The sequence below is a fragment of the Lutra lutra genome, chromosome Y (genome assembly GCF_902655055.1).
Source record: "Lutra lutra chromosome Y, mLutLut1.2, whole genome shotgun sequence".
NCBI lineage: Eukaryota > Metazoa > Chordata > Mammalia > Carnivora > Mustelidae > Lutra > Lutra lutra.
Genome location: NC_062297.1, coordinates 2,044,602 through 2,061,916, shown reverse-complemented (window position 1 = coordinate 2,061,916; position 17,315 = coordinate 2,044,602). Strand labels below are relative to the sequence as shown.

The window sequence follows — 17,315 nt, the reverse complement described above, 5'->3', positions numbered from 1 at the left end:
AAAAAAAAATAAAAATAAAAAAATAAAAGTTGAGAGTGTGGAAATGTTGCCTTGTTCTTGACTGCAGGACGAATGCTCTCAGGTAAAATTGTACCTGAAGGGTCTTCATAGGTGGCCTTGATTTTATAATTTCCTGTCTATTCCTTCTAATCTTACTTTGGGGAGGGTTTTGATCATGACTGGATGTCTTCCTTGGTCAGATGCTCTTTGGGGATCTCATGCAAGGAGTACATTGTTCTTATCCTTTCTTCTATTGATGTGATATATCCCATTGATTGATGTATAAAAATTGACCCATTCTGACAACCCAGGAAGAAATCCCACTGGTGTTTGATGAATGATTGCTTTCATGTATTGGCTGATTAAGCGTGCTATTTCCTTGAGGATCTTTGCTGATGTGTTCCTCTGAGGTTTGGGTCCCTTTTTTTTTTTTTTTTTTTTTGCTTTTGTAGTGATGTCTTTTGTAGTGGTGGCTTTCTGAGAATGGTACTGCTGGCCTCCTAGAATGACTTCTGTAGTGTTCCTTCCATTTCTCTTGTTTCTCATTGGTAAAAGAATAGGTATGAGCTCTTCCTGACATGTCTGGGAGAGTTCCCCTGTGAAGCCATCTTGTCCCAGATTTTTGTTTTTTGGACATTTTTGCAGGATGGATTCCATTTCTTTGCTGGTTACTGGTCTGTTCACAGTTTGTATGACTTCCTCTTTCAGTTTGCATCCTCCACATGTTTCTAGAAAATTCTCCATTTCTTCTCTGTTACCCAGTTTGTTGATCTATCACTTTCATACTATTTCTCTCTTAGACTTACTGATATTTCTGAAGTTGTGGGTATTACCACTCCTGTCTCCTTTGTGCTTTTATTGATTGGGTTCCCTTCTCGTTTTTTCCTAACTGTGCCTAGAAGGTTATTAATTTTATTAATTTTTCCAGAGAACTATTGCCTTGTTTCATTGATTGTCTCCATTGCTCTTTTAGACCCTATTACACTTGTTTCTCCTCTAATCTTTTTTTTTTCCTCTCTACTATTTTAGTTTTTGTTTTCTCTTTCTTGTCAAGCTCCTTTAGGTGAAAGTTTAGTGTGGTTTTTGTTTTTCGTTTTGTTTTTTTTTTTTTTTTTTAAGTGCGATTTTTCTTCTTGTGACAGGCCTGGATGGTTCTAGTGTTCCCTCTTCAAACTGCTTGAGTTGTATCCTAATGGTTTTGACTGTTGTGTTATCAGTTGCATTGGTTTCAGGTTACTCGCCTTTTGATTTTATTGAAATTCAAGTGAAGTTATCATGTGTATGATTAATTTCAAAGGTTGATTTTTGCGATTCATGGGTTGCCCAGATCACCCAGTGCTCATTCCATCAAGGACTCTCCTAAGTGCCCATCATCCAATTGCCTCATCCCCCCTCCCCTCCAGCAACCCTGAGTTTGTTCCCTAGAATTAAGCATCTCTCATGTTTGGTCTCCATCACTGTTTTTATTTTATTTTCTTATAAGTGTTATTGTCTTAATTTCCCTTTCCCTTCCCAATGTTCACTAGTTTTTTTTTTTTTTCTTAACTACCACTTATGACTGAAATCATATAGTGTTTGTTGTTCTGTGATGGACATAGACCAATTAACTTAATACCATCTAGTTCCAGCCATGTCATTTCAAATGGTAAAATTTCATCCTTTCTGATTGTCAGTTAATATTCCATTTGTGTTATATGTGTGTACACACACACACACACACACTACATCACCTTTTTCCATTCATCTGTCAGTGGACATCTGGGCTCTTCCTACAATTTGATATTGTGGACATTGTTGGTGCCCCTTTGAATCACTATATTTGTATCCATTATTACCTAGTAGTGAAATTGCTGGAACATAGAGTAGCTCTATTTTTACCTTTTTTTTTTTTCAGCATAACAGTATTCATTGTTTTTGTACCACACCCAGTGCTCCATGCAATCCGTGCCCTCTCTAATACCCACCACCTGGTTCCCCCAACCTCCCACCCCCCCACCTCTTCAAACTCTTCAGATTGTTTTTCAGAGTCCATAGTGTCTCATGGTTCACCTCCCCTTTCAATTTCCCTCAACTCCCTTCTCCTAACTCCCCATGTCCTCCATGCTATTTGTTATGCTCCACAAATCAGTGAAACCATATGATAATAGACTCTCTCTGCTTGACTTATTTCACTCAGCATAATCTCTTCCAGTCCCATCCATGTTGCTACAAAAGTTGGGTATACATCCTTTCTGATGGAGGCATAATACTCCATAGTGTATATGGACCACATCTTCCTTCCATTCATCTGTTGAAGGTCATCTTGGTTCTTTCCACAGTTTGGCAACCGTAGCCATTGCTGCTATAAACATTGGGGTACACATGGCCCTTCTTTTCACTACATCTGTATCTTTGGGGTAAAACCCCAGTAGTGCAATTGCAGGGTCCTAAGGAAGCTCCTTTTTTAAATTTCCTGAGGAATCTCCTCACTGTTCTCCAAAGTGGCTGCACCAACTTGCATTCCCACCAACCGTGTAAGAGGGTTCCCCTTTCTCAACATCCCCTCCAACACATGTTGTTTCCTGTCTTGCTAATTTTGGCCATTCTAACTGGTGTAAGGTGATATCTCAATGTGGTTTTCATTTGAATCTCCCTGATGGCTAGTGCTGATGAACATTTTTTCATGTGTCTGATAGCCATTTGTATGTCTTCATTGGAGAAGTGTCTGTTCATATCTTCTGCCCATTTTTTGTTATGATTGTCTGTTTTGTGTGTGTTGAGTTTGAGGAGTTCTTTATAGATCCTGGATATCAATCTTTTGTCTGTCCTGTCATTTGCAAATATCTTCTCCCATTCTGTGGGTTGCCTCTTGTTTTCTTGACTGTTTCCTTTGCTGTGCATAAGCTTTTGATTTTCATGGAGTCCCAAAGTTTGTTTTGCTTTTGTTTCCTTTGCCTTTGGAGACATATCTTGAAAGAAGTTGCTGTGGCTGATATCAAAGAGATTACTGCCTGTGTTCTCCTCTAGGATTCTGATGGATTCCTGTCTCACATTGAGGTCTTTTATCCATTTTGAGTTTATCTCTGTGTACAGTGTAAGAGAATGGTCGAGTTTCATTTTTCTACATATAGCTGCCCAGTTTTCCCAGCACCGTTTATTGAAGAGACTGTCTTTTTTCCACTGTATATTTTTTCCTGTTTTGTCAGAGATTAACTGACCATAGAGTTGAGGGTCCATATCTGGGCTCTCTATTCTGTTCCACTGGTCTATGTGTCTGTTTTTATGCCAGTACCATGCTGTCTTGGTGATCACAGCTTTGTGGTAAAGCTTGAAATCAGGTAACGTGATGCCCCCAGTTTTATTTTTGTTTTTCAGCATTTCCTTAGTGATTTGGGGTCTCTTCTGGTTCCATACAAATTTTCGGATTATTTGCTCCAGCTCTTCGAAGAATACCGGTGGAATTTTGATTGGAATGGCAGTAAAAGTATAGATTGCTCTAGGCAGTATAGACATTTTAACAATGTTTATTCTTCCTATCCAAGAGCATGGAATGGTCTTCCATCTTTTTGTGTTTCTTCAATTTCTTTCATGAGTGTTCTGTAGTTCCTCAAGTACAGGTCCTTTACCTCTTTGGTTAGGTTTATTCCCAGGTATCTTATGGTTCTTGGTGCTATAGTAAATGGAATTGATTCTCTAATTTCCCTTTCTGTATTTTCTTTGTTAGTGTATAAGAAAGCCGCTGATTTCTGTATGTTGACTTTGTATCCTGCCACATTACTGAATTGTTGTATGAGTTTCGGTAGTTTGGGGGTGGAGTCTTTTGGGTTTTCCATATAAAGAATCATGTCATCTGCAAGAGAGAGAGTTTGACTTCTTCATTGCCAATTTGAATACCTTTTATTTCTCCTTGTTGTCTGATTGCTGTTGCTAGGACTTCTAATACTATGTTGAACAAGAGTGGTGAGAGTGGGCATCCTTGTTGCTTTCCTGATCTCAATGGGAAGGCTGCAAGCTTTTTCCCATTGAGGATGATATTTGCTGTGGGTTTTTCATAAACAGATTTGATGTTCAGGAATGTTCCCTCTATCCCTATACTTTGAAGAGTTTTAATCAGGAACGGATGCTGGATTTTGTCAAATGCTTTTTCTGCCTCAACTGAGAGGACCATGTGGTTCTTCTCTCTTCTTTTATTGATTTGTTCTATCACATTGATTGATTTGCGAATGTTGAACCATCTTTGTATCCCAGGAATGAATCCCACCTTGTCATGGTGGTTTAACTTTTTTTTTAAAGGTTTTATTTGATATAGAGATACAGTGAGAGAGGAAACACCAGCAGGGCTGTGGGAGAGGAAGAAGCAGGCTTCCTTTTGGGCAGGGAGACCAATGTGGGGTTCGATCCTAGGACTCTGGGATCATGACCTGAGCCAAAGATAGAAAATTAACTGAGCCACGCAGGTGCCTGTATTTTCAACTTCTTGAGGAACCTCCATAATGTTTTCCAGAGTGGCTTGCATTCCCATCAACACTGTAAGAAGTTTCCTCTTTTCTCAACATCCTCACCAATATTTGTTATTTCCTCACTTGCTAATTTCAGCCATTTTGACTGGTGTGAGGTGGTAGATCAATGTATTTTGAGCTCAATTCTCCTTGTGTTGAATAATGTGCAGCATTTCTTCATGTCTATAGTCTTTGGATGTGTTCTTTGAAAATATCTGCTCATGTCTGTTCATTTCTTGTCTAGATTAGTTTTTTGGGTGTTGAGATTGGTAAATTCAGTATACATTTTGGATACCAGACCTTTTTAACCAGGATGTCATTTGTGAGTATCTTCTTCCATTCTGGTAATTGACTTTGAGGGTTTTTTTTTTTAACTGTTTCCTTTGCTGTGCAGCATTCTTTTTTATCTTGCTTAAATCCCAATAGTTCTTTTTTGCTTTTCCCCCCTTGCCTATGGAGATGTGTCTGAGAAAATGTTGTTGCAGCTAAGGTCCAAGAGATTTCAACCTGTATTCTTCTCTAGGATTTTGATTGATTTCTGTGTTCTATATAGGTCTTTCATCCATTTTGAGGGTTTTTAAAATTTTAATCTTATTTTTCCAGTATTCCAGCATTCATTGTTTACGAACTACATCCAGTGCTCCATGCAATATGTAACCTCTTTACTACCAACAACCAGGCTCACCTAACCCTCTACTCCTCCACAATCCTCAGTTTCTTTCTCAGAGCCTGCAGTCTCTCATGGGTCATCTCCCCTTCCAATTTCCCCCAATTCACTATTCTTCCATGTTATTCCTTAGGCTCCACAAGTGAGACCATATGATAATTGGTCTGCTATCTCTGCTTGACTTATTTCATTCAGCATAATCTCTTCCAGTCCCATCCATGTTGATACAAAAGTTGGGTATTCATCCTTCTGATGCAGGCATAATACTCCCTAGTATATATGGACCATATCTTCTTTTTCTGTTCATCTGTTGAAGGGCATCTTGGCTCTTTCCACAGTTTGGCAACTGTGGCCATTGCTGCTATGAACATTGGGGTACAGACGGCCCTTCTTTTCACTACTTCTCTATCTTTGGGGCACATATGCAGTAGTGCAATGGCAGGGTCATAGGGTAACTCTATTTTTAATTTCTTAAGTTAATTCTTCCAATCCAAATGCAAGGTATATCTTTCAATATATTTGTGTCACCTTCATTTTCATCTACCAGTGTCTTACAGTTTAGGTCCTTATCCTTTCTTTGGATTGCTTAATCTCTCTTTCTTTCTTTCTTTCTTTCTTTCTTTCTTTCTTTCTTTCTTTCTTTCTTTTTCTTTTTTCTTGCATTTTATTTTTTTCGTATTTTGCGTGCAATTTTAAATGGGATTGTTTTTGGTTTTTTGTTTTTTTGTTTTTAAAGATTTTATTTATTTATTTGACAGAGAGATCACAAGCAGGCAGAGAGGCAGGCAGAGAGAGAGGAGGAAGCAGGCTCCCTGCTGAGCAGAGAGCCCGATGCGGGGCTCGATCCCAGGACTCCGAGATCATGACCTGAGCCGAAGGCAGCGGCTTAACCCACTGAGCCACCCAGGCGCCCCTTAAATGGGATTGTTTACTTAATTTCTCTTTCTGATAATTAATAAATAGTATAAGAATACAAGTATCCTGCCATCATTTTACAGAATTCATAACTTAGTTATAGTAGTGTTCTCATGGAGTCTTTAAAGTTTTTTCCTTTTGGTATTATGTTGGTTGTAAACACTGGTAGCTTTATTTCACTTACAATTTGGCCTTTATTATTTTCTTTTCTGATTGCTTTGGCTGGGACCTCCAGTACTATGTTTAATAAAAGTGGTGAGGGGATCCTCGTCTTTTTCCTGAATGTAGCCAAAAAGTTTCAAGTTTTATTGTGATGTTAGCTGTGGGCTTGTCATCCACAGCCTTTGCTGTGTTGAGGTACTGTCCCTCAGTATCAACTTTGTTGATATTTTTTTGTGTCACAATTTGATTTTGGATTACATCAAATACTTTTCTGTCTTTCATTGAGATGATCATGATTTTTTCATCTTTTTTTAATGTGATCTGTTACATTGACATGAAGATGTTGAACCACACCTGCAGCCCTAGAATAAATCTCACTTGATCCTTTTACATGATTCTTTTAATGTATTGCTTGATTTGATTTAATTTTTTTAAGGATTTTTGTACCTGTTTATCAGAAATATTGGCTTGTAATCCATCTAACTTTAGCAACAAATAAGTTGATAGTTTTTAAAAATTGCTCTTATTGGACAAAACAGAGGGATGAGGTTGTAGGGCATCCTAAACCTGAGAGGAAACAAAGCACAAGTATTGGCTCATTTAATGTTAACCTGAAAAGGAAGTAATGTCTATACAGGTATGTGTAATATTTTAACAAATTGCTGAAGGTTTGATAAAAGTACTTGTGACATTATAAAACACATGCAACTAAAGACATAAAAGGAAGTTCAAATTTACTTGACACTTTTTCTGTATAAACCTCACTAAGCTAAAGCTCATAGGAGAAACTGGAGAAATCCCTCCTATGAAACAGTCTTTTGTTTAAGATTAATTTTATTTTATTTTACTTATTTGAGAGAGGGAGTGAGAGAGCATGAGAAGGGAGAGGTCAGAGAGAGAAGCAGACTCCCTGCTGAGCAGGGAGCCTGATGCAGGACTTGATCCCAGCACTTCAGGATCGTGACCTGAGCCAAAGGCAGTCATCTGACCAATTGAGTTACACAGGCACCTCTGTGGAACAGTCTTAAAAGGCACACATGCCTGAACTCCTCTTGTAAAAAAATTATAAACCCACTGAGGGAGAAACAACAAAGGTTTTAACATTTGAAATAGTGAATAACCACTTAGAAGGGGCAATGTAAGAGAAAATTACTCTAACTTTACAGAAGTGGAAAACCATCATACACTTAGACTTTGAAAAGTCTTATCCCACCGGTGGGATACGATAGCTACAAAGGGGCCATTTGCAACACACAGGCACTAATTTAAGGTTGAATATGAATCAGAAAAAGAAGAAAAGAAGAAAAAGGAGAAAAAACACGGAGAACATTCTCTCCAATCCCACAACTACCCCCTCTCAAATAAAGACTGCCACAGATGACAGATGTTACTCCTGGGGGAAAAGCAAGAGAATTGAAAGAGATATCCAAGAATAAAAGAGCCTTGGTAGAAGTCAGTGTTTTCAAAGGAGAAGTTAGTTCCACCACTATATTAGAGTAAAACAAACGAAGGGAAAAACAATGAAGTGGCTAAAACAAACTTAGTATCATCATCACCCAGTCGCTCAAGCTGATAGGTAGAGATAGCTGACAGTCTCTACCATGGTGGAAAGGAGTAGTGGTGAGGGAGCACCCATCTTCCCCAGCTGTGCAAGATTCTGGTAAATAAACCCATGTCTTTTATTGGTATTAAAAAGTTCTGCCTGTTCTGTTACTCTTTTCAAAAAACCAACTTATTTTTATGATTTTTCTATTTTATCCTCTATTTTGTTTGCCTCTGCTCTTTCCTATTTCCTTTCAGTAGCTTGAGGTCAGTTTTCTCTTCTTTTTCAAGTTCCTGCTGTTATTGCTTTGAGAGCTCTTTCTTTTTTGAATACGAGCATTTACATCTTTAAATTTCCCTTTGAGCACTGCTATACAGTATTCCCTCGTTTTATTTTCATTTGTATTCCTTCTCATTCACTTCCAAGTATTTTCTACTTTTCCTAGTGATTTATTTTTTAAAATTTATTTATTTTACATACACACAGAGAACATGTGTGAGGGGAGGGGCAGAGAGAGAGAAATCCTCAAGTAAACTCCCCACTGAGTGTGGAGCCAGATGCAGGGCTTGATCCTATCACCCAGAGATCATGACCTGAGCTGAAATTAAGAGTTGGATGCTTAACAGACTGAGCTACTCAGGCACCTTCTAGTGATTTGTTCTTAACCTATTGCTATTTAGGTGTCTGTTATTTATATCCATGTATTTCCTTTCTTTAGTGATTCTTAGCTTGATTCTATTTGATATGAGTTTAATTTTACATACATTATGTGTAAAAAATATTTATCTGTATAAAAATATTTTGTGTACAGGGGCACTTGGGTGGCTCAGTGGGTTAAGCCACTGCCTTTGGCTCAGGTCATGATCTCAGGGTCCTGGGATGGAGTCCCACATGAGGCTCTCTGCTCAGCAGGGAGCCTGCATCCCTCACCACCCCACAGCCTGCCTCTCTGCCTGCCTTTCTGTCAAATAAATAAATAAAATCTTTTAAAAATACATTTTGTGTACAAAAACATTATGCTAAGTGAAAGAAGCCAGACATAATAGCAATGTTATTGTGTAATTCTTTCCATGTTATATTTGAAAAGTAGACAAATGCACAAATAAAGTAGAAGACTAGTGGTAACTACATCATGGAGAATGGGGAATGAAGAATGATTACTTAATCATTCTTAATCATTACTTAACCATTGTTTTCTGGATGGTGAACATGTTTTGAATATAGAGGTAGATGGTAGTCCCACAACATTGTGAGTATGCTTAAATACTACCAACCATATATTTTAAAAATTTTAGCCATTTGAACAAATTAAAAATGGCTAATTTTGTGTTTTCATTTCAATAGAAAATATATGTCTGAAGAATAGAAGATAAATGAAGGTATTTCTATTAGAGACACTATATTTGAAGTTTTACTGGAAAAACAAAGTTGAGATAATCTTTAAAAAGGGAAAAGTAGAGCATTTAAGCAAATATAATACTAATGAAAGCACATACAGACTGTGAAATAGTAAAAATATAGAAAAGATTGAGAAATTAAAAGGAAGACACTCTTGCTTTGAGGATTTGGAGGCTTTATTTGGAATTTGCATCCCAGGAGGCAGTGAAAAAGATAACATATTCCTAACTGGAAACTCAGATGATTTAGAAAATTACTGTTAACTATAGGCATAAGTTTAGGATATAAGAAAAGATAGACTTTTTTTTTTAAGTTAAAAGTTTGAATATAACAGTTGGTTCTTATTAAAATCGTATGTATTGTCCTATTATCTTTTAATTATTTTTATTAGGTAGAGGAACATGCCATCACCACACAGAGAGTTTTCCAAGACCGACAATATCAGATTGATGCTGCAATTGTTCGTATAATGAAGATAAGGAAAACACTTAGCCACAGTGTACTTCTGTCAGAACTGTATAACCAGCTAAAATTTACACTGAAGGTAAACAGATCAAAAAAATTCAGTGACATTGAGTACTTTTAAATAAAGCAAGTTTATAAAGTAATTTTAAATAAAAATTTATGTATAATGTGAGTTAAGTACTGTGTGTTAATGTGGTTATCACAGTGAGTAGAAAACAGGACTTATGTCCCTCTTTTGTTATACTTTACTGTATTGTTATTGATTGTATCAATTTTTCAAACAGAAACAATAAATTACAACATTTTAAAAAGTAACAGCAGAAAAAAATCAACTTTATGATCCAATTTTAAATATTTCCACTGTACCTCTATGATTTAGAGGCTCCTCCATCATGTATCTCCTTTATAGAGTACAGGAATTGCCTTTATTCCCATTGCTTATGTGTAATTGAATACTTCACAATTAGCAGAGAGGACTTTGATCTCATTAGGAGATTCCTTTCTCTGTCTTTGCCTCTTAGAAGGATTGATCTTGATGACATTTAAATATTACAATCTACCAAATTATATAGCAATATTTGACAAATTATTTCTTGCTATCATTTTAAAAAATTTAGATGTTTTTTTAAAAACACAGTTTACAGCTATTATGTTTGGTTCTCATAGCTTTGATTTTTGAATAAATTTTTTGAGGTAATATTAAAAATTTCAAGTAACTAATGACTCATTGAACACTTTATCAAAGTGGTGATGTACTATATGTTAGCTAACTGAACCTAATAATAATAATATTATTATTATAAATGAAAAAAAATTTTAAAAACCCTAAAATGTCAAAAAAATTCAAGCATTTTCCTGCATTTCTTTGAAATAAAGTGAAAAATTGTTAGTAGTTTTATATGTCCTAAATGATCAAAATATAGTTTCTACAAAACATGTCAATTTCTAGATGGGTTATGGCTTGGCTTATAAAGTCTGGAAACTGTTAGCTAGGATTTCTTTTCTTTTTTTTTTCTCAGTTGGCTATGATTTCAATTGCACTTTATTTCATCTCTTTCTACTTTGTGACTCTTGGCAAGTTTACACAATATGTTTTATCTTAGCTTCCTCATGGAAAATGATAATTTTAATTAACAATTTATTCTAGTGTTATTAAGACAAGAGAGTGACCAAAGTATAGTAAAGTGCTAAGGAAATTCTAGCTAGGCTGCTACATTATCCTTGTACTCCTGATTTTTTAAATTTAAAAGCTGTTTCTTCTCTGAGGAAAAATTAAAAAAAAAAAAAAAAGAAACACAAACTTTTGAAATCTTTCCATGTTCTCTACCCATGGCTCAGTTGGGTGCCTATTGTGCTTTAGTAAATTATGGAATTACTTTCCTTAATGTGCATTATAGTCAGTGCGATCTCTACATCCTAACTGAATGTGTGCCTAATAGAAACAGTTGTGCCTAAGGTATTAACTGTCTTCTGCATTCTAGAACCTTTGCTATATGGTAGTGGTTAATGAATATAACTGCTTTTTCTCTGCATTGTTAAAGAAATTGAAAGTATGATTTTTTAAACTTTTATTCTATTCCTTATGTATTAATTGTGCTTTAATCTTATTTTGTACTTTTCTTATGCATATCTACGTTCATGGTAGTAATTTCCTTTAGTTAAGAAATTTATTGTTTCCTGAGAAATATGGATAATAAAGTATGATATATAAAATGTAATCATTTGGGTTTTTTTGCATTTGAGGTAAGAATAGGAAATATTGTGATATCAGTTTTACTAACCCTAATAATTTACTTTGTTTTGTAGCCTTCTGATCTGAAGAAGAGAATAGAATCCTTAATTGACAGAGACTACATGGAAAGAGATAAAGAAAATCCAAACCAGTACAAGTATATTGCATGAAGCTCTGGCATTAATTTGAATATCTGACACTATGCCTACTTTTCGTAGGTGCCTCATGGTCTTGTTAATTGATTAAAATATTGCACTGATATTGGGTTAAAACAATGCATTAAAAATACAAATGCAGAATGAAAATTTTCATCAGCATTCTCTGTTAATGTATACAATTTTCTGAATGACAGTTTTTAATATATTTACAGTGCACTTAACGATCTGAAACTTTATGGAATATTTCATACAGTTCACACTCTATCGTTCATTCCAGTATAGTTCATATTCATTGCATGTAATGTGTGTTAGTTTAATAAAGAACAAGTTTCATGTAGAGGAACCTAGAAACAAACACATTTAAGTGTAAAATGGCAAGATTAATTATATGTCTGGATGGTTTAAATTCTGTATGAACTTAGGAATTAACATGACTTATTTGTCCTTATGTTAGTTTTCCTGGCAAAATTAGTCATGTAATAATGTAAAACATCTAATATTACAGCATGTAATCAACCTAAAAACTTACCTGTAATATTAAAAATAATTTTAGACAACTTTATTTATTTTTAAATTTCAGACGTCTTTAAAACAATTTACTTCAGTTACAACACACGTATATATATAAAATTGTGGCAAAATATAATTTGAAATTTACCATTTTAACTTCTTATTATAAATTTTGGCTTATTTTTTATTTTGTGTAAAAATAGATATGACTATCACTATTCTTTTCAGATTCTCATTTGTATGGAATTTGTTTTCTATCTTTTGATTTTTAGCCTGTGTGTGTCCTTAGATAAAAATATCTCTTCTCAGTAGTATATAGCTGGAAACTATCTTTTAATTAGGAAATTCAAGTCATAATACATCTAAAGTAATTAGAGGTATAAAATAATTACTATTGCTCTTTTCTTTATTTGTCCTCCCTTTCCTTCCTTCTGCTTTCTCTTGTGTTTCACAGATTTATTTTTTGTAGTAGAATATTTTCATTCCCTTCTCATTTCTTTTTCAGCATATTTTCAAAAGCTTTTGCTTCCTTTCATTGTACTTTCACATGTGAACTCCCATCAGCATTTTGTATACCATATCAGGTGGAGAGTTTTATCATCTTTTGTTTACTGGTAATGCCTTAACTTCTCAATGTCAGATATACAGTTTTTAGTAGTTAGTATTTTTCTATCAGCACCTTAATATATCATACTCCTTAAAACTACAAGATTTCTGTTCAGCAGTCTGCTAATATCCTAAGAGTATTATGCTTGTTGAACTAATTTTTAAAGATTTTACTTATTTATTTGAGAGAGATAGAGAGAATGAGAGTGAGCGAACATGAGAGGGAAAGGTCAGAGGGAGAAGCAGACCCCCTGGTGAACAGGAAGCCCGATGCAGGATTCGATCCCTGGACTCCAGGATCATGACCTGAGCTGAAGGCAGTCACTTAACCAACTGAGCCACCCAGGCTCCCCCAAATAGTATGCTTATATGTGAGAAATTACTTTCATCTTGGAGCTTTCAAGATATTCTTTGTCTTTTGTGTGTCTTTGGACAGTTTGCTTATGATACATGTTGGTATAGGTGTGTGGGACTTATCCTGGTTGGAGTTTATGAAATTTTGAATTTTTAATGTTAATTTCTCTCATATTTGGGGACTTTGGGGCCATTTCTTCAAATACTTAAGACCACTTTCTTCATTAGTGAAGAAATTTCTTCCATAATACATATTTTGTTCTACTTAATGGTGTCCCATTATTCTTTTAGATATCCTCCATTTCTTTTATTCTTTATTTTTCTTTTTTGCATCTCTGCCTCAGAAATTTCAGGGTTCTTATTCTGAGTTCACTTTTCTGTTCTCAGTACACATATATTTAGAAATAATTGGTAATGTTACCTATCTTATGGTGATGGTTAATTTGAAAAAGAAATGTACGTTAAAAAAAAATCACTGCAGTATCTAGGTCACATTCACCATGATAATAAATAGGACGGTTTTGTCTTATGAGAACTTTTAAGATTTACTCTATTAGCATATATAGTAAAGCATTGTTAACTGTAATCTCACCATGCTGTACATTAAATCCACAGGATTTATTTTATCAGTAGAAGTTTTTTCTGTAGAAGTTTTATCAGTAGAAGTTTTACTATTGACCACCTTCACCCATTTCATTCCCCACCTGAAATACTATATTTGGCAACCAACAGAGTATTCTCTGAGTTTGTGAGGTTTTTTCTTTCTTATTTTCCTTTTAAAGTTTAAGTGTAATTTGGGTAATACAGAATTTACATTTCTCGGTTTCACTTAGCACAATGCTCTAATGATCCATTTTGTTGTCACAAAAAGTCAGGGTTTCATTAATTTTTTTTTATAACTGCGTAAAATAAAACTAATATGATATTATATACATTTACTTTTATACATATATTTTGCAAGTGGCTGTTCAGTTTTTCTAATTCCATTCATTGAAGAGATTAATTTGTCCCTAATACATACTTTTGGCTCCTTTTTTGTAAATCAGTTGAAAAAAAATATATGTACATATATCTATTGGGGCTCCCTATACTATTATGATACATATGTTTACCTGAATGTAATACTGATTTTATTACTGTAACTATGTTTTTTTTCATATTTTATTAAATTTGTTTTTCAACTATTTTTATTGAAATAATTTTTATTTACTTATTTTTTTAGAATTTTTTAAATTTTATTTTTTATGAACATATAATATATTTTTATCCCCAGGGGTACAGGTCTGTGACTCGCCAGGTTTACACACTCCACAGCACTCACCATAGCACATACCCTCCCCAATGTCCATAACCACCCCCCTCTCCCAAACCACCTCCCCCCATCAACCCTCAGTTTGTTTTGTGAGATTAAGAGTCACTTATGGTTTGTCTCCCAATCCCATCTTGTTTCATTTAATCTTCTCCTACCCCCTTAACCCCCCATCTTAACCCCCCCTTAACCCTCTCCCTCATATCAGGGAGATCATATGATAGTTGTCTTTCTCCGATTGACTTATTTCGGTAAGCATGATACTCTCTAGTTCCATCCACGTCGTCACAAATGGCAAGATTTCATTTCTTTTGATGGCTGCATAGTATTCCATTGTGTATATATACCACTTCTTCTTTATCCATTCGTCTGTTGATGGACATCTAGGTTCTTTCCATAGTTTGGCTATTGTAGACATTGCTGCTATAAATATTCGGGTGCACGTGCCCCTTCGGATCACTACGTTTGTATCTTTAGGGTAAATACCCAGCAGTGCAATTGCTGGGTCATAGGGTAGTTCTATTTTCAACATTTTGAGGAACCTCCATGCTGTTTTCCAGAGTGGTTGCACCAGCTTGCATTCCCACCAACAGTGTAGGAGGGTTCCCCTTTCTCTGCATCCTTGCCAGCATCTGTCATTTCCTGACTTGTTCATTTTAGCCATTCTGACTGGCGTGAGGTGATATCTCATTGTGGTTTTGATTTGTATTTCCCTGATGCCGAGTGATATGGAGCGCTTTTTCATGTGTCTGTTGGCCATCTGGATGTCTTCTTTGCAGAAATGTCTGTTCATGCTCTCTGCCCATTTCTTGATTGGATTATTTGTTCTTTGGGTGTTGAGTTTGCTAAGTTCTTTATAGATTTTGGACACTAGCCCTTTATCTGATATGTCATTTGCAAATATCTTCTCCCATTCTGTCAGTTGTCTTTTGGTTTTGTTCACTGTTTCCTTTGCTGTGCAGAAGCTTTTGATCTTGATAAAAACCTAATAGTTCATTTTTGCCCTTGCTTCCCTTGCCTTTGGCGATGTTCCTAGGAAGATGTTGCTGTGGCTGAGGTCGAAGAGGTTGTTGCCTGTGTTCTCCTCAAGGATTTTGATGGATTCCTTTCCCACATTGAGGTCCTTCATCCATTTTGAGTCTATTTTCATGTGTGGTGTAAAGAAATGATCCAATTTCATTTTTCTGCATGTGGCTGTCCAATTTTCCCAACACCATTTATTGAAGAGGCTGTCTTTTTTCCATTGGACATTCTTTCCTGCTTTGTTGAAGATTAGTTGGCCATAGAGTTGAGGGTCTATTTCTGGGCTCTCTATTCTGTTCCATTGATCTGTGTGTCTGTTTTTGTGCCAGTACCACGCTGTCTTGATGATGACAGCTTTGTAAAAGAGCTTGAAGTCCGGAATTGTGATGCCACCGACTTTGGCTTTCTTTTTCAATATTCCTTTGGCTATTCGAGGTCTTTTCTGGTTCCGTATAAATTTAAGGATTCTTTGTTCCATTTCTTTGAAAAAAAAAAATGGATGGTACTTTGATAGGAATTGCATTAAATGTGTACATTGCTTTAGGTAGCATAGACATTTTCACAATATTTATTCTTCCAGTTCAGGAGCATGGAACATTTTTCCATTTCTTTGTGTCTTCCTCAATTTCTTTCATGAGTACTTTATAGTTTTCTGTGTATAGGTTCTTAGTCTCTTTGGTTAGGTTTATTCCTAGGTATCTTATAGTTTTGGGTGCAATTGTAAATGGGATGGACTCCTTAATTTCTCTTTCTTCTGTCTTGTTGTTGGTGTAGAGAAATGCAACTGAGTTCTGTGCATTGATTTTATATCCTGACACTTTACTGAATTCCTGTACAAGTTCTAGCAGTTTTGGAGTGGAGTCTTCTGGGTTTTCCACATAGAGTATCATATCATCTGCAAAGAATGATAGTTTGACTTCTTCTTTGCCGATTTGGATGCCTTTAATTTCCTTTTGTTGTCTGATTGCTGAGGCTAGGACTTCTAGTACTATGTTGAATAGCAGTGGTGATAACGGACATCCCTGCCATGTTCCTGACCTTAGCGGAAAAGCTTTCAGTTTTTCTCCATTGAGAATGATATTTGCGGTGGGTTTTTCATAGATGGCCTTGATAATATTGAGATATGTACCCTCTATCCCTACACTTTGAAGAGTTTTGATCAGGAAGGGATGCTGTACTTTGTCAAAAGCTTTTTCAGCATCTATGGAGAGTATCATATGTTTCTTGTTCTTTCTTTTATTAATGTGTTGTATCACATTGATTGATTTGCTGATGTTGAACCAACCTTGCAGCCCTGGAATAAATCCCACTTGGTCGTGGTGAATAATCTTCAATGTACTGTTGAATCCTATTGGCTAGTATTTTGGCGAGAATTTTTGCATCTGTGTTCATCAAGGATATTGGTCTGTAGTTCTCTTTTTTGATGGGATCCTTGTCTGGTTTTGGGATCAAGGTGATGCTGGCCTCATAAAATGAGTTTGGAAGTTTTCCTTCTATTTCTATTTTTTGGAACAGTTTCAGGAGAATAGGAATTATTTCTTCTTTAAATTTCTGGTAGAATTCCCCCAGGAAGCCGTCTGGCCCTGGGCTTTTGTTTGTTTGGAGATTTTTGATGACTGTTTCAATCTCCTTACTGGTTATGGGTCTGTTCAGGCTTTCTATTTCTTCCTGGTTCAGTTGTGGTAGTTTATATGTCTCTAGGAATGCATCCATTTCTTCCAGATTGTCTAATTTGTTGGCGTAGAGTTGCTCATAGTATGTTCTTATAATTGTCTGTATTTCTTTGGTGTTCGTTGTGATCTCTCCTCTTTCATTCATGATTTTATTTATTTGGGTCCTTTCTCTTTTCTTTTTGATAAGTCTGGCCAGGGGTTTATCGATCTTATTAATTCTTTCAAAGAACCAGCTCCTAGTTTCGTTGATTTGTTCTATTGTTTTTTTGGTTTCTATTTCATTGATATCTGCTCTGATCTTTATGATTTCTCTTCTCCTGCT

The 17,315-nt window shown here is 35.6% G+C and overlaps 1 protein-coding gene across 1 annotated transcript in view; it reads left to right on the top strand.

Moving 5' to 3' along the window:
* LOC125092635 (cullin-4B-like) overlaps positions 1-12,011 on the top strand; it is a 139,865-nt gene extending 127,854 nt beyond the window's left edge. The window contains exons 20-21 of the mRNA XM_047717030.1: positions 9,555-9,707; positions 11,435-12,011. Of these exons, the coding sequence (XP_047572986.1) occupies positions 9,555-9,707; positions 11,435-11,530 (249 nt within the window). The 3' untranslated portion in view covers positions 11,531-12,011. The remainder of the gene's footprint in view (positions 1-9,554; positions 9,708-11,434) is intronic.
* Positions 12,012-17,315: the final 5,304 nt, after the last annotated feature.